Here is a 20,903-nt window from a genome sequence, read left to right on the forward strand (position 1 = left end):
ATAATTACGTTAGCTGTCATTATTCTAAAATAAAAATGTTTTTTCCAGCTTAGTTTGCAACCATGGACTAACTTCTCTCCCAAACTATGGCCAGGAGACAAAAAAAGTGTTATATACAGTACCAGTCAAACGTTTGGACACACCTACAGTACTCAAAGGTTTTTGTTTATTTTGACTATTTTCTACATTGAAATAACACATATGGAATCATGTAGTAACCCCCAAAAAAAAAAGTGTTAAACAAATCAAAATATATTTTATATTTGAGATTCTTCAAAGTAGCCACCGTTTGCCTTGATGACAGCTTTGCACACTCTTGGCATTCTCTCAACCAGCTTCACTTGAAAATGATTTTCCAACAGTCTTGAAGGAGTTCCCACATATGCTGAGGTCATCTAATGCAGCACTCCATCATACTCCTTCTTGGTCAAATAGCCCTAACACAGCCTAAGCACAAACCAGATGGGATGGCGTATCGCTGCAGAATGCTGTGGTAGCCATGCTGGTTAAGTGTGCCTGGAATTCTAAATAAATCACAGACAGTGTCACCAGCAATGCACCCCCACACTATCACACCTCCTCCTCCATGCTTCACAGTGGGAACCACACATGCGGAGACCTGTATTTTTGGAACCAAACATCTCATATTTGGACTCATAAGACCAAAGGACAGATTTCCACCGGTCTAATGTCCATTGCTCGTGTTTCTTGGCCCAAGCAAGTCTGTTCTTCTTATCGCTGCCCTTTAGTAATGGTTTCTTTGCAGCAAGTCAACCACAAAGGCCTGGTTTCCAGTTTCCGAGCTAGTCATGGGTGCACCTCAGCCACGCTCAAGGTACTAAACGATATCATAACCGCCATCGATAAAAGACAGTACTGTACAGCCGTCTTCATCGACATGGCCAAGGCTTTCGACTCTGTCAATCACCACATTCTTATCGGCAGACTCAACAGCCTTGGTTTCTTAAATGACTGCCTTGCCTGGTTCACCAACTACTTTTCAGAGTTCAGTGTGTCAAATCAGAGGGCCTGTTGTCCGGACCTCTGGCAGTCTCTATGGGGGTGCCACAGGGTTCAATTCCCGGGCCGACTCTTTTCTCTGTATATATCAACGATGTCTCTCTTGCTTCGGGTGATTCCCTGATCCACCTCTATGCAGACGACACCATTCTGTATACATTTGGCCCTTCTTTGGACCTCCAAATGAGCTTCAATGTCATAGAACACTCCTTCCGTGGCCTCTAACTGCTCTTAAACGCTCGTAAAACTAAGTGCATGCTTTTCAACCGTTCGCTGCTTGCACACGCCCACCCGACTAGCATCACTACTCTGGACGGTTCTGACTTAGAATATGTTGACAACTACAAATACCTAGGTGTCTGGCTAGAGCGTAAACTCTCCTTCCAGACTCATATTAAACATCTCCAATCCAAAATAAAATCTAGAAATCGGCCTCCTTTACTCAACCTGCCAAACATACCCTCGTAAAACTGACTATCCTACAGATCCTCGACTTCAGCGGTCATTTACAAAATAGCCAACAAACACTCTACTCAGCAAACTGGATGCAGTCTATCACAGTGCCATCCGTTTTGTCACCAAAGCCCCATATACCACCCACTACTGCGACCTGTATGCTCTTGTCGGTTTGTCCTTGCTACCTATTCCTCGCCAGACCCACCGGCTCCAGGTCATCTATAAGTCTATGCTAGATAAAGCTCCGCCTTATCTCAGCTCACTGGTCACAAATAACAACTCCCACCCGTAGCATGTGCTCCAGCAGGTATCTCTCACTGGTCATCCCCAAAGCCAACACCTGCTTTGGCCGCATTTCCTTCCGGTTCTCTGCTGCCAATGACTGGAAAGAATTGCAAAAAAAATAAAAAAATGGCTGAAGCTGGATACTTATATTTCCCTCACTAACTTTAAACATCAGCTAACTGAGCAGCTAACCGATCGCTGCAGCTGTACATAGCCCATCTGTAAATAGCCCGTCTGATCTACCTACCTCATCCCCATATTGTTTTTATTTACTTTTCTGCTCTTTTGCACACCACTATTTCTACTTGCACATCATCATCTGCACATCTACCACTCCAGTGTTAATTTGCTAAATTGTAATAACTTCGCTACTATGGCCTGTTTATTGCCTTACCTCCTCATGCCATTTGCACATACTGTATATAGACTTTCTTTTTTCTATTGTGTTATTGACTGTACGCTTGTTTATTCCATGTGTAACTCTGTGTTGTTGTTTGTGTCGCACTGCTTTGCTTTATCTTGGCCAGGTCTCAGTTGTAAATGAGAACTTGTTCTCAACTAGCCTACCTGGTTAAATAAAGGTGAAATAAAAAAAAATAATTCACGCAGTCTCCTCTGAACAGTTGATGTTGAGATGTGTCTGTTACTTGAACTCTGAAGCATTTATTTGGGCTGCAATTTCTGAGGCTGGTATCTCGAATGAACTTATCCTCTGCAGCAGAGGTAACTCTGGGTCTTCCTTTCCTGTGGCGGTCCTCTTGAGAGTCAGTTGCATCATAGCGCTTGATGGTTTTTGTGACTGCACTTTCAAAGTTCTTGACATTTTCCAGATTGATTGACCTTAATGTCTTAAAGTAATGATGGACTGTCATTTCTCTTTGCTTATTTGAGCTGTTCTTGCCGTAATATGGAATAGGGCCATCTTCTGTATACCACTCCTACCTTGTCACAACACAACTGATTGGCTCAAATGCATTAAGGAAACAAAAACCCACAAATTAACTTCTAACAAGGCACACCTGTTCATTGAAATGCATTCCAGGTGACTACCTCATAAAGCTGGTTGAGAGAATGCCAAGCGTGTGCAAAGCTGTCATCAAGGGAAAGGTTAGCTACTTTGAAGAATCTCAAATATATTTTGATTTGTTTAACACTTTTTTGGTTACTACATGATTCCATGTGTTATTTCATAGTTTTGATGTCTTCACTATTATTCTACAATGTAGAAAATAGTACAAATAAAGAAAAACCCTTGAATGAGTAGGTGTCCAAACCTTTGACTGGTACTGTATATATATTTATCAGGGCACATATTCCGACTTTCACTGCCCGGTTTAAGTTAGGCATGTGCACTTCAAGTCAAAATATGGCCCTTAATGCATCTAACGTCGAAGGATTTCAGAAATGGTTCAAACATTCCACCACTACTGGCTTCCTTTTTAAGAGAGAAATGTCTGGATTGAAGGGGCTCAAGGCGAATATCCCCAAACTCCTCTCATGTTACAGCTGTAGATGGCTTTAGAGAGGTTTACATCAATAAGCCTATATAGAGACATCTGATCTGCCATTCACATTCATACATTTTTGACATAGCCGAAGCTGTCAATGAGACCAGCATTGTGTCTGTCACATGGGTACATGCTAAACTCATTAAAGTTTATGTACTTTTAATATAGCCATAAACATACAACCTTATACCCCTTGAACGAAGGTGTCCCAACCTTTTCTTTAGAGGACAACCACCGCTGCCTCCTCAAGCTAAGAGGCAAAATAACATTTGTCAAAACATTCACCATTAGAAGAAATAGCACATCAATTCAGCATTCAAATTATGTCATCATTATCGATTTAGTACTGCTACTCTTTAGGACACAAAAAAACCCCATCATGACATAAAAATGTACAACAATGATTAGAGGCTAGACCTCTTTTTAAAGAATAAATACAATTGAGGTCCATTATATTAACCTGTCCTGTCTCACCATTCAGTTCTATTATACTGGGCCATGCTGCATTTTCATAACAGAAAGTGTCATGTTATCATCAGTTCAGTCTCTCCAGTCAGACAGCTGAACTGAGGTAATTTCTTAAGACTCGATCCAGCTCTACTTCAGAGAAAACATGTTGTGCTGTTGGAATGGTAACACAAATCATTTTAATGCACCAGTGTATCGAGGATCATTAGAGACCATTTTCACATTCATGGTAATCAGTACGTTGTCTGTTGTGTGGATTTGTCCGTACATTAGATCCCCAGTACTGTGCATTTGGCCCCCTCGCCCATTGGCTTTGTACAATTTGTTAGCTTCTTTAGTAGGTAGTTGTGACTAAAGTATTTTTGGCATTGCAAACTTGCCAGCCAATGTAATTCAGGACAGTACCAATACATGATTGTAACTACCAACGTCCCCTTTCAGCCTCAAGATAACTTTGCCTCAAACTTCTGTTTTTAAACAAGTCAACATTGAAAAGCCCTATACATTTGACAAAGTTCAAAGATGGCATATCACCACTGAACTGCATTAAGATCAACATGTATGTCAATAAGACAGATAAATAATCACAAGAAGCTTGTCTTTATCAGTAGGGCCAGGATGATACCAGTATCAAGATACTCGTCAGTATCGTGGCAGGGAAACAAAGCACGAAGCGGGATTAACTTCTTTAGGAAAACAGTCCTAATGTCAGAAACAAACATCATTATGATGTCATCTATAGTCACATTTATTTCTTTTCCGAGCTATTTTTTTTATTTACCTTTATTTAACTAGGCAAGTCAGTTATGAACAAATTCTTATTTACAATGACGGCCTACACCAGCCAAACCCAGACGACGCTGGGCCAATTGTGCGCCGCCCTATGGGACTCTCAATCACGGCCGGTTGTGATACAGCCTGGATTCGAACCAGGGTGTCTGTAGTGACGCCTCTAGCACTGAGATGCAGTGCCTTAGACAGCTGCGCCACTCAGGAGCTATAGCACACTATTTTACATACAGTAGGTTTTTAAAAGGACCAAAGAGTTAGCCTGCTTCGGGTTTTCATTTTTGCAATGGAAAAAATATTGTGATACTGGTGTCCTTCCGGCCCTATTTATCAGTAAGACATTCTGGCAGGCTGCATTCAGGAACACACTGCTCTATTGGCCAAGTCTACAACAGCCAGTAAGATGTATTTTCTGGGTCTGTATCGAGAACACTGTTTGACAAAATAGGGATTCAGTATCTCTTACAAAGACTTGTAGGTGTGCTGCACAACTCTAGTACAGTCCTTGAGGTCCAGAGGGTTTCCTGGTTTTCATCATTCTTTCAAAGTTAGCAACTAGCCTTTGATACAAGATTATTAGCAAGTCAATGAGCTTTAAAATCTTAATGACATGTTAGAGGACTGAAAACCCTCTGGGACCATCTTGCAAGGACATGGTTGGAATAGGATTGGAACAAGATTAGAACACGGTCAAGACTGGCTAAGGGTCAGTAAATGATTAGGACATAACCAAACAATTTAACGGTCCTTCATTAACTGCTATAACATCACCGGCTATGGAAAAAAAATATTATATATGAAAACATAAATAAATAGACAGGACATTTCACTCGTCTCACTGTTTTTGGTTTTGGGAAGACTAATTACCATATAAGGCTGGCATTATTATTCTTACATTCATGCGAACAGGACTTGAACGATCATTTGGAACCGCTTCATGCCAACCTTGTGGGCAGTCAGACAGACACGCGCGAGGCAGAGGAACACAGACACATAGTACAATCAAGCTAAGGAAGGCACTGGAACAATTCTAAATACCACAGATTCTTCTGCTTTCAGCATTCAATCTTGAAAAAGGTAAAAATCTAAAAATATTTTTGGGGACATTATTTGTTTTGAAAAATAAAGTTGCAATTGTTAGAAAAAAATTTTTTTTTGCACCATTGCCACGTTGTAGTTGACAAAAAAGTAATTTGTTAAAAAATAAAAAAAATGCTTTGCATCTAAAACTCCCCCAGACAACGTATGGCATTTTGGTTATCAAATAAACATTTCAGTGACATGATTTGCACTTGGTCGACCTTATCGGACCAGAATTTCTCAAATTATTTGCAGAGAAAAAGAGTCTAAACTACTTGTTACAGCCACGGTCAAAACAAAAAAACTAAAATAATTGAAATATAATATTTAAATATCAACCAGATCTGCTGTAGACAACGCAACATTGCAAAGTGTCTCAAGCAAAAAAGACATGATCAAAGTAGTGTGCTAAGTTTTCAAAAACCTTTCCCCAAATAAAATTATTTTTAGCGCTAGTGTAAGACTATGGTCACAGTGCTAGCCAGAACTGGGATTTTTCTAATATGAGCCCAACAAGTCAAGGGAACAGCACTGGCTTGGCAACACGACACCATCTCCTTCAGACGATCACAACTTCAGGAGGTCTCTCGCTCAGCTCCCACCCCTCACGTAACCTGGGTCACTGGGTGTCCACTTTGCTGTACTTTACCCCCTGGCTCCACAGAGACGATCGCCATGAACACGGCAGCTGATAATTTCGAGGGACAATGCCCTTGACGTTTTCCTCAAAGTACTGGAACAGTCGAAACCACCAGACTCTGGAGAATGGGTTACTCTGGGACGTCTCTTTCAGCGCCTGAATGAAAACACAACAGAGAAAATAAATACAAGTAGAATAATGCCACTTAAGCTAAAATAAGCCACATTTAACATCAGATAATGGAGACCGGCGTGTTGGCTCCCCACCTGCTGGTTGGCCATGGTGTGGTACCACCAGAAGAGACGTGTTGTGATGAAATAAGCCACCACCACGTCCACAGTATAGTGGTCATGGGCCAGCAGGATGCAGAAGATGCCTACTGCACTCAGAGTCCAGCAGAACCAGTGGTACCACCAAAACCTCTTAGGGGAATCTGACAACAGAGAGAGACAGGGAAGGGTTAATGGAATATACAGAGAGACATTATTTTGTTTCAATAATCAACAATGAAATGCATTTACCTAACACATTGTTCCAAAGCAAACTATGTAGTCTTTCAAACCAGACTTCCACAACCATCCACTAGATGTCACTGCAGCATAAAAGACATGGCTAACATCACAACAGTACAGTTCAACATAATGTGACACCACTGTTATTAACACAGAATTTACACAAGAAGTCGGCTTATCTCTCTATTGCTTGGGCAAACCTTTACTGAAATTCTAAAACCTTTTGTATGAGCAGTGGAAAACAGCCAACTGGTAATCTCAGAGAAGAGAACAGAGAAAAGGTGAAAGGACAGAAGTGCTAAGCTTATAATGATAGAGTAAAGTGATGGTGTTAGCATGACGGTAAACCTGTAGCCTACTTTTACCCTTTGATAAAGGGATAGGTTAGCATTAGCATGGTTGTGTCTATGTAATACTTACACTCTTTGATAAAGAGATATGATAGCGTTAGAATGACTGTGTGGCCGCTGTACAGGTAGTCTCCACACATGGTGTGGGAGCCGGTGATTGACAGGCCTCCGCCGGCGATCAGCTTTATGATCCTCCTCATCTGAACCTCCCAGTTCCCAAATAGCTGCAACGACACACATACCGTTATGTGTCAATTTATGTGTCAATATGTCAATCATTCAACAATGTCCAGTAGAGGTCGACCGATTAATCGGAATGGCCGATTAATTAGGGCCGATTTCAAGTTTTCATAACAAAATCGGTAATCGGTATTTTATTACACCTTTATTTAACTAGGCAAGTCAGATTAAGAACACATTCTTATTTTCAATAACGGAATGGGGGTTAGCTGCCTTGTTCAGGGGGGATTCGGGGATTAGTTTTTGCAACCTTCCAGTTACTAGTCCAACGCTCTAACCACCTGCCTTACATTGCACTCCACGAGAAGCCTGCATGGCAGGCTGACTACCTGTTATGCGAGGGCAGCAAGAAGCCAAGTTAAGTTGCTAGCTAGCATTAAACTTATCTTATAAAAAACTATCAATCTTAACATAATCACTAGTTAACTACACATGGTTGATGATATTACTAGTTTATCTAACGTGTCCTGTGTTGCATATAATCGATGCGGTGCCAGTTCATTTATCATCGAATCACAGCCTACTTCGACAAACGGGTGATGATTTAACAAGCGCATTTGCGAAAAAAGCACTGTCGTTGCACCAATGTACCCAACTATAAACATCAATGCCTTTCTTTAAATTCAATATACAAGTATATATTTTTAAACCTGCATATTTAGTTAATATTGCCTGCTAACATGAATTTGTGTCACTTCTCTTGCGTTCCGTGCAAGCAGTCAGGGTATATACAGCAGTTTGGGCCGCCTGGCTCATTGCGAACTGTGTGAAGTCCATTTATTCCTAACAAAGGCCGTAATTAATTTGCCAGAATTGTACATAATTATGACATAACATTGAAGGTTGTGCAATGTAACAGGAATATTTAGGCTTAGGGATGCCACCCGTTAGATAAAATATGGAACGGTTCCGTATTTCACTAAAATAATAAACGTTTCGTTTTTGATATGATGTTTCCGGATTTGACCAAATTAATGACCAAAGGCTCGTATTTCTGTGTATTATTATGTTATAATTAAGTTAAAATAAGTGTTTATTCAGTATTGTTGTAATTGTCATTATTACAAATAAATAAATAAATACAAAAAAAAGCTACAAAAAAAAGGGCAAAAAATTAATAATATATATATAATACATATTTTTTTATTATTTTTTAATATAAAATCGGCGGATTAATCGGTATCGGATTTTTTGGGTCCTCCAATAATCGTTATCGGCTTCGAAAAATCATAATCGGTCGACCTCTAATGTCCAGTCAGCTAGTCACATGTCTGTATGCGCTCTCTTAAGGTTTTTGTTCTCCATTATGTATGCTACAGTTTAACTCAAATAGGGAACACAGAAGACAAACTTTGTGGATCAGGTACAGCAGGTGACTCAACCAACACTACATTGCATGCATGCATGTGGTAGGCACACACACACAAAAATAACCCCATGCACACACACGCACAAATAAACACGCGCACACACACACACACACACACACACACACACACACACACACAAATAAGCACAAGAGGAAGCCACTTCACAGTTGGTCTGTGTGATGGAGGACAGCCTGTTCCAATTCAGATAGAGGTTTAGAACAGGAAACCAGGCCCAGGGCATGACAGTACATAAAAAGACCTTCATCTGTTGCTGGGAGGGGAATAGAGTAGAGGAGGAGGGGAGGAAAGTTGGAGGGCGGAACGAGGGAACAATACACATCCCTCCCAATGGCCTTGGGCAACAGAGGGAGTGGGAACGTTTCTATACACTGAACTCCCACCCACCGCTTTGTTCTGTGGTGGGAGGAGCTACCATTTTGTAAACTTAAATTCTTCGATACTTCAAAAGAGTTTCAATAGGGAACTATATAGTATTAAGATGAGTCACATTTAAACCACATGCTACCTCAGTATAACTTGACCTCATCTGGCTCTTTAGTCACAGGGTTAGGATGTGAGAAGCGAAAACAGTGAAAGGAAACTCATGCCTGATGAGCACTCGAGCAGTTTAAAAAATAGCTCTTTTAAGTTGTACACATGCAACAGAATGGTTTTTATCTTTTTCATGTGATCAATGTCCTGTGAAGAGGACTGGGGGGCGTTAAACTGAAAACAAGGTCTAGATCTCTTTCTGTTGAGTTTGTCTTTAGGGGGTGTTGTTTTTAATATCCAACTGTAATGTTTATATGCAAGAATAGCCCAGAGAATCAGAATACTATAGCAGCAATGACACATCATTGATGGAAATAGATGCGGGTGCTGGTAGGTCACAGTGAGTGTTAGCAACTGACTGCCTACTGTTGCTTGGATTTGGAAGGAAACAAACCTTTGGAGAGCATTGGAAGTGCATCCCTGGAACAGGCAGAGTTGTTATGTACATGGTGACACATCTGTACAGGTAGAGGGTACCCACAATGAAGAAGAACCGACGGATGATTATTGATCTGGACACAGAGATACAGGTTATTGGTTAGTTATCTACGGTCACATTCCAGGCTGACTACATTGCAGATGTTGCATTGCATCAACCTATGGTTGCATGCCACATCATTAACTGCCAAGTCGAGCATCAGATTGCTATATCATATGTGGTTAGCTGATATGTTAAACGCATATCCAGGCGTGGTGAGATCTGGCAGACGATTGCAATTTAGTCAGCCTGTAATGTAGCCATTGGGTATCCCAGAAAAATAAAGTTCAAAGTTGAAGGTTACAATTTAAACAGGTAAACACTGCCCCATGGTCTACTCTTATCACACTAATGTTGTCTCACCTGTACTTGAGCAGGGTCCACTGCAGCAGCCACAGACTCACCAGCAGCATGCCATTGATCTCGCAGATAGAGAAGGCCCACTCCACCCGGTCAAAAATGTCAAAGAACTTATCGGGCAGCGGTGGGGTATGCTCCTTGGCCGGCACCCTCTCATGGACCACCGAGATGACCACAGTGGTAGTGACAAAGCAGCACACTGCGTAGAGGAACGCTACGCCTGTCTTGCCCCACTCCTGGGGGAACCCAGAGCGTTCAGCCTCCAACATGGGGATGGGGATTTGGACCATCTCCTTCCGGAAGCCATTAAGCCCCAGCGAGCTTTTCCGCAGGGGCTTGGCAGTGCCGTTGGGCAGCCTCCCATGGCCATTGGCGTGGCCGTTTTTTTGGTGCTCCTCAATGTGGTGCTCGATCCGTAGGGTCTCCAGCCGTTCCAAGAGCTGCCGCCCGTTGTCTGAGGAGACCAGTGAGAGGGGCGGGGTCAGGAAGTCATTCGGGGTGAGCCGCAGCAGGGCAGGGCCGTCCGCCTGCTGGAGGGAGTCGCCGTACTCCTGCATCCCCTCCTCGCTCAGCCAATGGGACACCTCCTCCGCCGACCACTGCCCCACCTTCTTCATCTCGGCCAATGGGGAAGGGGGGAAGGGGCCAAGGGGGGCCCGAGGACAGAGAGGGAAAGGCTGCAGGAGATATGGCAGTCTATGGAGTAGTAAATCCTCCCCAGCTGTGGCTCATGGCGTTTCAGGAGCATTGGATGGGGACACCCGGAAGACTTAGCAGAGTATGGAAGGTAGCTAGTAGCCAGCTGCTTCAGCCTGCTATGTGCTTCTTCACCTCATTACTTCAATGGGGTTCCCGTATGTCTCTTTCCTGGGAAAGGAGAGAAAAAGGGTTGAGACTTGAGATTCAACCTAGAGCAGACAGTGACCAATCGTTGAATTATAGAAAAGGATAATTAGCTTGTAACATGGCCTTTAGTACCACAGGTAGGTCACTGAAATCAACACTGAAACCAGTTAAGCTCTATTTCCTTCAGATGAACACATGCTATCAATTACGCACATCATTCAAAAGCTATTTTTACAACAGCAACACTCATAGGAACAACCCAATAGAAGCACGTTTCCGTCTTTGATCTCTACAGTAGACAATCCTTTCAGAGGACACACATCCTGTGTGGCTTTAGCCTTTTTATGTACCAAGCCACTGAGAAATATCTATGACTATCATATTCTGACAGCCAATTAAAACCAGTAAAACCACAACAGACAATGACATTGAGATCCCATTGTAAACTGTCAACATACTGTATATTACAGCCCTAAAAAAAAGGTAAATATTGCTGGTTAGGAATCTCCCTACAGTTTGATACAGTATACTGATTTATCAAAGACTTTGATAAGCAGAAGTGACAGGACTTGCTTCAGTATACCCTAAAACTAACCTAAGTCAGTCATCTTTTAGACAGTTACCACCTAAAACCACTGAACAAATTACAGACCAAGCAATATGATTGCTACTGTTGGGCGACCCAGACCCCAAAGTGATTCTTATCACCTGTATGCTAGGATTTCCTTTGTGTTGTTTTAGGAATGTTGTATTCTCCCTCTAACATGCTGACCACACCGCTCGCACAAAATAAATGTACAAATACATGTTATTCAAATCATTGAGCCAACCAGCGTCTGCGTTGCCAAGCGCTAAAATAGAAGAAGTCAGTTTTATTTGTGACGCTGAACGCGGTGCAAGTCCGGTCTATCCCATCTCCTCATTGGTTTATAGAAGCATATACCCAAGTGCCATCTCCTCATTGGTTATACCCACGTGGGTGATTGAAAGATAAACTGAGGTTGGTCGGGATAATACAGCTTATTATGAAAGTTAGATGCCAATTGCCATATAAAGATCAATGAAGAAAAAGCCTGGAAGGAGGAGAGATGACTAGAAAGATTCCGTTGACCGTTTTGTGTGGATTAATTGTCAGAGTAGAGGACCTTGTGCATTTCAGATAAAATAACTCTACGTTTATATCCCAGGACAAATTAGCTAGCAACAGCAAGCTAGCTAAATAGGACAAATTAGTGAGCAACTGCAAGCTAGCTAGCTAAATTGCCATAAACGTTTAATGCTTTTCAACCTGAATTAATATAATTGGTTAAGATTTTGTTTTGATATTTCAACCTGCGTGTCGTGATCGCGTTTGGTGTGGGGGGACAAAATCAATTTGCGGACGCACCCGCGCATCTGGTTTGGGCATGGTGTAACCCCCATTCTGTCTCACTGGGTAGCAGAGGTTCTGTTGTCTTTACATCCTGTAGGTCTGATATCTGATTGGAGGTTAACTCAACAGTAATGCTGTTGGTCAACAACTCAGATTTTGAATCCAAACAACTGTTATAAAAAGGGTTCTCAGATGCATCGTCTCCCTCCCTTTGATCCTGACCTGCGCTGGTGAGATATACCCCCTTTCTTTTGCTCTCTGCCCCTGGGACTCCTGGAGCCTGGCCTTTAAGGCTATGACTTCTCTTTCTCCCTCTCTGATCATGCCCAGAATAAGGCCTTGTAAAGCTTGTTAATGCTTTGTAACTTAAGCTTTATGCCTTGTATAATGTATTGTTCATTTTACAATGGTATTAAATATCTGCCTTTGATATGGACAATTCTCAGACCTTTCTATTACTTTTACTAATCTATAGACTCTTGCATATTGCTAAATAATCTTTATGGAGTTAGATAATTTTTATTTAACTAGGCAAGTCCGTTAAGAACAAATTCTTAATTACAATGACGGCCTAGGAACAGTGGGTTAACTGCCTTGTTCAGGGGCAGAATGACAGATTTTTACCTTGTCAGCTCGGGGATTCGATCTAGCAACCTTTCAGTTACTGGACAAACGCTCTAACCACTAGGCTACCTGCCGCCCCAAACACTTCTACATTAATATTGCTTGGTTATTTTATAGACTGTTAACATATTAATTGCATAGTCTTATTACGGGTCACATGTGAGGTATGCACATATTGTAAATACACTGCTCAAAAAAATAAAGGGAACACTTAAACAACACAATGTAACTCCAAGTCAATCACACTTCTGTGAAATCAAACTGTCCACTTAGGAAGCAACACTGATTGACAATACATTTCACATGCTGCTGTGCAAATGGAATAGACAACAGGTGGAAATTATAGGCAATTAGCAAGACACCCCCAATAAAGGAGTGGTTCTGCAGGTGGGGACCACAGACAACTTCTCAGTTCCTATGCTTCCTGGCTGATGTTTTGGTCACTTTTGAATGCTGGCGGTGCTTTCACTCTAGTGGTAGCATGAGACAGAGTCTACAACCCACACAAGTGGCTCAGGTAGTGCAGCTCATCCAGGATGGCACATCAATGCGAGCTGTGGCAAGAAGGTTTGCTGTGTCTGTCAGCGTAGTGTCCAGAGCATGGAGGCGCTACCAGGAGACAGGCCAGTACATCAGGAGACGTGGAAGAGGCCGTAGGAGGGCAACAACCCAGCAGCAGGACCGCTACCTCCGCCTTTGTGCAAGGAGGAGCAGGAGAAGCACTGCCAGAGCCCTGCAAAATGACCTCCAGCAGGCCACAAATGTGCATGTGTCTGCTCAAACGGTCAGAAACAGACTCCATGAGGGTGGTATGAGGGCCCGACGTCCACAGGTGGGGGTTGTGCTTACAGCCCAACACCGTGCAGGACGTTTGGCATTTGCCAGAGAACACCAAGATTGGCAAATTCGCCACTGGCGCCCTGTGCTCTTCACAGATGAAAGCAGGTTCACACTGAGCACGTGACAGACGTGACAGAGTCTGGCGACGCCGTGGAGAACGTTCTGCTGCCTGCAAAATCCTCCAGCATGACCGGTTTGGCGGTGGGTCAGTCATGGTGTGGGGTGGCATTTCTTTGGGGGGCCGCACAGCCCTCCATGTGTTCGCCAGAGGTAGCCTGACTGCCATTAGGTACCGAGATGAGATCCTCAGACCCCTTGTGAGACCATATGCTGGTGCGGTTGGCCCTGGGTTCCTCCTAATGCAAGACAATACTAGACCTCATGTGGCAGGAGTGTGTCAGCAGTTCCTGCAAGAGGAAGGCATTGATGCTATGGACTGGCCCGCCCGTTCCCCAGACCTGAATCCAATTGAGCACATCTGGGACATCATGTCTCGCTCCATCCACCAACGCCACGTTGCACCACAGACTGTCCAGGAGTTGGCAGATGCTTTAGTCCAGGTCTGGGAGGAGATCCCTCAGGAGACCATCCGCCATCTCATCAGGAGCATGCCCAGGCGTTGTAGGGAGGTCATACAGGCACGTGGAGGCCACACACACTACTGAGCCTCATTTTGACTTGTTTTAAGGACATTACATCAAAGTTGGATCAGCCTGTAGTGTGGTTTTCCACTTTAATTTTGAGTGTGACTCCAAATCCAGACCTCCATGGGTTGATAAATTGGATTTCCATTGATTATTTTTGTGTGATTTTGTTGTCAGCACATTCAACTATGTAAAGAAAAAAGTATTTAATAAGATTATTTCTTTCATTCAGATCTAGGATGTGTTGTTTAGGCATTCCCTTTATTTTTTTGAGCAGTATATTACCTCACTACTCTCGGTTTCCCGTTTTTCCAGCTGTAGTAACCACCACTCAACGGTATGCCTCTATTGCTTTAACTTAAAGCACAACAGCAACAGCTCACTTTATCCACTGTAGTGTAAACTGAAACAATCCACATCTGCTGGCTGGGGTGTGTTTATAAACAGTGTTGACAGCAATGGACACAGAGTGTCCCTGCTTATGTTTCAGGGAGTCCATGGTTCAGCTGGAGGCCAAGGCTGTGTTTCTGGAGGCTGGAGGCTCAGGGAGGAACTCATAAATCAGCCAGGCTGAGGGTCAGTGCTCAGCAGTGCTCTGTTCAGCCTGGGCCCCACCCCAGTCACAGGGCAAGCAGCCAACAGAACCATTCAACCCTTACCTCAGCCAACCGCCCTACAGACTGGGATACAGGTGTATAGGCACCAGCTGCCTGCTTTCATGAATACAACTGACAAGGCTTCAACTCTGATGAGACTGATGAGCAAAAAGTACAACTTATTTTAACATTCCAACAATGTCCGTAACAACAGGTTAGCCCACCACGATGAATGACAGAATGAACAGCTATAAAATGCTCTGTGTAAGGGCTGGCTGTAGCCTGTTTTGACACAGTGTGAGAGGTAACTCACGACAGGAGTGAAGTAGGGGAAAGGGTAACCCACAGAGGTGGTGTGTGTGTGTGTGTGTGTGTGTGTGTGTGTGTGTGTGTGTGTGTGTGTGTGTGTGTGTGTGAGAGAGAGAGATTAGAGATTTGCCGTCACTGAGTCAGCTGCGTGCGGTGGACCTTTGCTCCTTGAATTATCTTACAGGGCAGCCAGTGTTATAATTCCAGAGCAGAATTTAGCCATGCTGCTGAGGGGAAAACCACAAATGTATTAAACTCGGGGGTACAACTTTGGTTTTAGAAGTGGAGGGACAACCTGGTGGAGGGTCTGGGGGTCCTCAGAATGTTTTGGGCATCTAAAGATAATTTCCTGCCTTTCTACACAATCTAATATGACCCTTTTGGGGTCACTTTTATTGTAAATAACAATATAATATGTTTCTAAACACTTCTACATGAATGTGGATGCTACCATGATTATGGATAATCCTGAATAATGAGTGAGAAAGTTTGACGCACAAATATCAATACCCCCCCCAAAAATAATCTAACCACCCATTATTCAAATCAAATTTTATTGGTCACATACACATGGTTAGCAGATGTTAATGCGAGTGTAGAGAAATGCTTGTGCTTCTAGTTCCGACCATGCAGAAATATCTAACAAGTAATCTAACAATTTCACAACAACTACCTTATACACACACAAGTGTAAAGGAATGAATATGTACATTTAAATATATGGATGAGCGATGGTCGAACGGCATAGGCAAGATGCAGTAGATGGTATAGAGTACAGTATATACATATGAGATGAGTAATGTAGGGTATGTAAACATTATATAAAGTGGCATTGTTTAAAGTGACTAGTGATACATTTATTACATCCAATTTTGTATTATTAAAGTGGCTAGAGATTTGAGTCAGTATGTTGGCAGCAGCCACTCAATGTTAGTGGTGGCTGTTTAACAGCATTCTTACATAGGTATTCCTCTTGTCCAGATGGGTTAGGGCAGTGTGCAGTGTGATTGCATCGTCTGTGGACCTATTGGGGCGGTAAGCAAATTGGAGTGAGTCTAGGGTGTCAGGGAGGGTGGAGGTGATATGATCCTTGACTAGTCTCTCAAAGCACTTCATGATGACGGAAGTGAGTGCAACGGGGCGATAGTCGTTTAGCTCAGTCAGGAATAGGAACAATGGTGGCCTTCTTGAAGCATGTGGGAACAGCAGACTGGGATAGGGATTGATTGAATATGTCAGTAAACACACCAGCCAGCTGGTCTGCGCATGCTCTGAGGACGTGGCTAGGGATGCCGTCTGGGTCGGCAGCCTTGCGAGGGTTAACACGTTTAAATGTTTTACGCACATTGGCTGCGGTGAAAGAGAGTCCACAGGTTTTGGTAGCGGGTCGTGTCAGTGGCACTGTATTGTCCTCAAGGCGAGCAAAGAAGTTGTTTAGTTTGTCTGGGAGCAAGACATCTGGGTCCGCGATGGGGCTGGTTTTCTTTTTGTAGTCCGTGATTGACTGTAGACCCTGCCACATACCTCTCGTGTCTGAGCCGTTAAATTGCGACTCTACTTTGTCTCTATACTGACGCTTAGCTTGTTTGATTGCCTTGCAGAGGGAATAGCTACACTGTATGTATTCGGTCATGTTTCCGGTCGCCTTGCCCTGATTAAAAGCAGTGGTTCCCGCTTTCAGTTTTGAGCGAATGCTGCCATCAATCCACGGTTTCTGGTTGGGGAAGGTTTTAATTGTCGCCGTGGGTACATCACCACCGATGCACTTGCTAATAAACTCGCTCACCGAATCAGCATATACATCAATGTTGTTGTTCGACGCTATCCGTAACATATCCCAGTCCACGTGATCGAAGCAATCTTGAAGCGTGGAATCAGATTGGTCGGACCAGCGTTGAACAGACCTGAGCACGGGCGATTCCTGTTTTAGTTTCTGTCTATAGGCTGGGTGCAACAAAATGGAGTCGTGGTCAGATTTACCGAAAGGAGGGCGAGGGAGGGCTTTGTATGCGTTGGAGGTTACAGTAACAATGATCCAGAATTTTTCTGATAAAATTTAGGGAGCCTTGTTTTCAGATTAGCCTTGTTAAAATCCCCAGCTACAATAAATGCAGCCTCAGGATATGTGGTTTCCAGTTTACACTGAGTCCAATGAAGTTCTTTCAGGGCCGTCGAGGTGTCTTCTTGGGGGGGGGTTGGTAGATAATGCGGTCAGCATTTGATTGTGAGGAATTCTAGGTCAGGTGAACAAAAGGACTTGAGTTCCTGTATGTTGTTATGATCACACCACGACTCATTAAGGCATACACCCCCGGCCCTTGTAATGGTGGGTATGATATTACTGCATCTGTAACTTTCTCACTCATCATTATTCACGATTCATTCAGGATGATCCGTAATCATGGTAGCGTCCACATTAATGTAGAAGTGTTTGGAAACATTATATTATTATTTACAATAAAAGTGATTCCAAAACACAAAACATTATCTACCATTCATTTCTATTGGGCACAAAATAATCTGAAACACAACCAAAACAAACAGCAAATACATCCAACAAATTTGTAGTCACAAGCTTGATGTAGTTATTGCGTGCTATGAATGTGGGACCAACTTTAACCTCATAGTCCTTGTTTGATTTCAAATCCAAACTTTTGGAGTATAGCACCAAAAGAAGAAACAATTCTTCACAGTCCCAATAATTACAGAGGGCACTGTCTGTCATTCATATCATAGGCCTAATAGTAGTGTAGAGCTATTTTTACTTGCACACAATATAGCTGGATCGTCCCATCCTGCCCCTAGGGGTCCAGTGCCCCAACCCAACACACCCCACTCAGCTTTAGGATCTTAGTTAAACATTCATTATTGGTTTCAGGTGTGTTAGAGCAAGGCCAGAGTGACAACAGTACGTCAGACCCCCAGGGGCAGGACTGAGCAGCCCAGCAGCTAGTGATTGCCTAAATAGGTATCTCCCCTGACGTGGGCATTTTTCAATAGAGACTCCTTTTGTTGTACAGTATTCCATATAAGGCATCCAGACCGTATGAAAGATGCACAGTATACCCTTAAATCAGGTAATAAATCAAATCTAGTGATACATAACTTGACATTTCTGCCATTGTGGAAGGATAACCAACATTCAAATTAAATGTCACTGCATGGGGACAAGAGCTGTAATCAGTGGTGTAAAGTACTTAAGTAAAAATACTTTAAAGTACTACTTAAGTCGTTTTTGGGGGTATCTGTACTTAACTTTACTTACATTTTTGACAGCATTTAGTTCACTACATTCCTAAAGACAATTATGTACTTTCAACTCCATATATTTTCCCTGACACTCAAAAGTTCCCGTTACTATTTTAATGGCTAGCATGATAGGAAAATGCTCCAATTCACACACGTATCAAGAGAACATCCCTGGTCATCCCTACTGCGAACTAAACACAAATTCTTTGTTTGTAAATCATGTATATGTGTTGGAGTGTGCCCCAGGTTATCCGTAGTTAAAAACAAGGTGCTTAATATAGGGAATTTGAAATGATTTATACTTTTACTTTCAATACTTAAGTATATTTTAGCAATTACATTTACTTTTGATACTTAAGTATATTTAAAACCAAATACTTTTACTCCAGTATTTTACTGGGTGACTCACTTTTACTTTAGTTATTCTCTATTAAAAAAAAGGTCTCTTTACTTTTACTCAAGTATGACAATTGGGTACTTTTTCCACCACTGGATGTAATGGACCCTTGGGGAAGCATACTAAAACATGGGGTAAGGCAGCCTTAAATGTAAGATGCAAACATATGACAACATGTGAGGATGAGCAAAGTCACCCTTCACCTGAACAAAGGAATAACTAGTTACGAGTTTGCATGGATGAAAAAAATAAAAATACATATATAAAAAATGTAAAAATCACTGGCTAAATCACTTTCAGAAACATTTCACACGTTAAAAGAATCTCACCAAATTCATAACATAGTTTAGTTCCTCTTAAACCCCTCCCATGTCCCCTAGACTGGTCTATGGAAACCATGAGAACACCCGCATTAACTGCTTTTCTGTGCGACCAGAGAAAATACGCTGCATTCATGTCCTTCTACTATAATACTCAATGATGATGTCCCTGTGCTTTCTAACTTCACCATGTGTCTGAGTGTGAACCCTCTACCCAACGGTATTCAACTGCAGCTGCATGCTGTCTACTGGCCAACCATGTTGAGTAAATATTTGCATAGCTCATTTTATTTGGGTTTGTGGGTCAGGTAGTAGACCAAGTGATACAGGTGAGAGAATGGTGTTCACGCATTTTATTCACCATCGTTCTCAGAAGGTAACGTTCCGTAATGAGAGACTACTGTTTCAAATAAAGCATTGTCCCAATGTGTGAGTATTTTTTTGAACCTTTATTTAACTAGGCAAGTCAGTTAAGAACAAATTCTTATTTTCAACGACGGCCTAGGAACAGTGGGTTAATTGCCTTGTTCAGGGGCAGAGCGACAGATTTTTACCTTGTCAACTCAGGGATTTGATCTTGCAACCTTTTGGTTATAAGTCCAACGCTCTAACCACTAGGCTACCTACCTGTTATAAGGCAAGGCCTAGCATTGTCATGATGAGTAAATACACAGACAACTTTGCACAATGTTTACAAGCACTGCATTGACCAACAGGACACAGTTTATTTAGCAATTTACTGTCTACGGAGAGAGAGTATGTTTACAGGTAGTGGTGGTCAGTTTACTGCTGTTCAACCAACTTCGGAACAGAAGTATCACGGGAGCAATGAACACAGAACACTTAAAAACAACACCTTTCGTGTAGTGAACAAAGAGTTGGAAATTAACTCGACAGTTGACTTTGAAGATTCAGGAGTACTTCATGCCACTGTAATTCCAATGGCGAGTTGATATGCCATGTCTATAGTTGTGCATAGCTGCAGGAGAGGCATAAAGGAAACTGTAATTTCATCACTCCAACAGCTTGCAAAACATCAGCAATCTAATAGTCCCGTGTAGCTCTGTTGGTATTATAGCAGGGCGCTTGCACTGCCAGGGTTGTGAGTTCGATTCCAGCAGGGAAAAATGTATGCACTCACTACTGTAAGTCGCTCTGGATAAGAGTGTCTGCTAAATTACTAAAATGTAAAAAATATGTAGCACAAAGTAACTGAACTTCTCATAGGGCTGTGTAAATCTGTTTACTTAATAGGGTTGTAGCTGATGCTCGGCATTCACAGTGACGCAACAGCCTAAATAACAGCACCTGCTGCCCGACTCATACAAACAGTGAACACCAAACTGTGTTAGAAGAATCATGTATGTTCTTACTCAACCATCTGACACAGCTTTGTGTGCGCGCTTACAGACAATAATGAAAAGTCATGGCAGATAGAACTAGGGTTGTGACGATTCTAGTATATTTTTTCCATGAAAACACGAAGCAGACCAAACTCTTTGGTCCTTTAAAAACAAGCTGTATGTCAAATTGTGTGTGCAATAGCATGGAAAATAAATCAATATTACTCTGGATGACAATATAATGTTCGTTTCCAA

At 42.4% G+C, this 20,903-nt stretch overlaps 1 protein-coding gene across 2 annotated transcripts in view; it reads right to left on the reverse strand.

Moving 5' to 3' along the window:
• Window positions 1-3,411: 3,411 nt before the first annotated feature.
• Window positions 3,412-20,903, reverse strand: part of LOC106577006 (phosphatidylcholine:ceramide cholinephosphotransferase 1) — a 44,983-nt gene continuing 27,491 nt past the window's right edge. For both annotated transcript variants that reach the window (XM_014154639.2, XM_014154638.2), the window contains exons 2-6: window positions 10,112-10,975; window positions 9,665-9,782; window positions 7,179-7,332; window positions 6,513-6,679; window positions 3,412-6,402 (exon numbers count right to left, since the gene is read on the reverse strand). In XM_014154639.2, the coding sequence (XP_014010114.1) occupies window positions 6,226-6,402; window positions 6,513-6,679; window positions 7,179-7,332; window positions 9,665-9,782; window positions 10,112-10,725 (1,230 nt within the window). In that variant the 5' untranslated portion in view covers window positions 10,726-10,975 and the 3' untranslated portion in view covers window positions 3,412-6,225. The remainder of the gene's footprint in view (window positions 6,403-6,512; window positions 6,680-7,178; window positions 7,333-9,664; window positions 9,783-10,111; window positions 10,976-20,903) is intronic.

This window comes from Salmo salar, chromosome ssa18, assembly GCF_905237065.1.
Source record: "Salmo salar chromosome ssa18, Ssal_v3.1, whole genome shotgun sequence".
NCBI classification, from domain to species: Eukaryota; Metazoa; Chordata; class Actinopteri; order Salmoniformes; family Salmonidae; genus Salmo; species Salmo salar.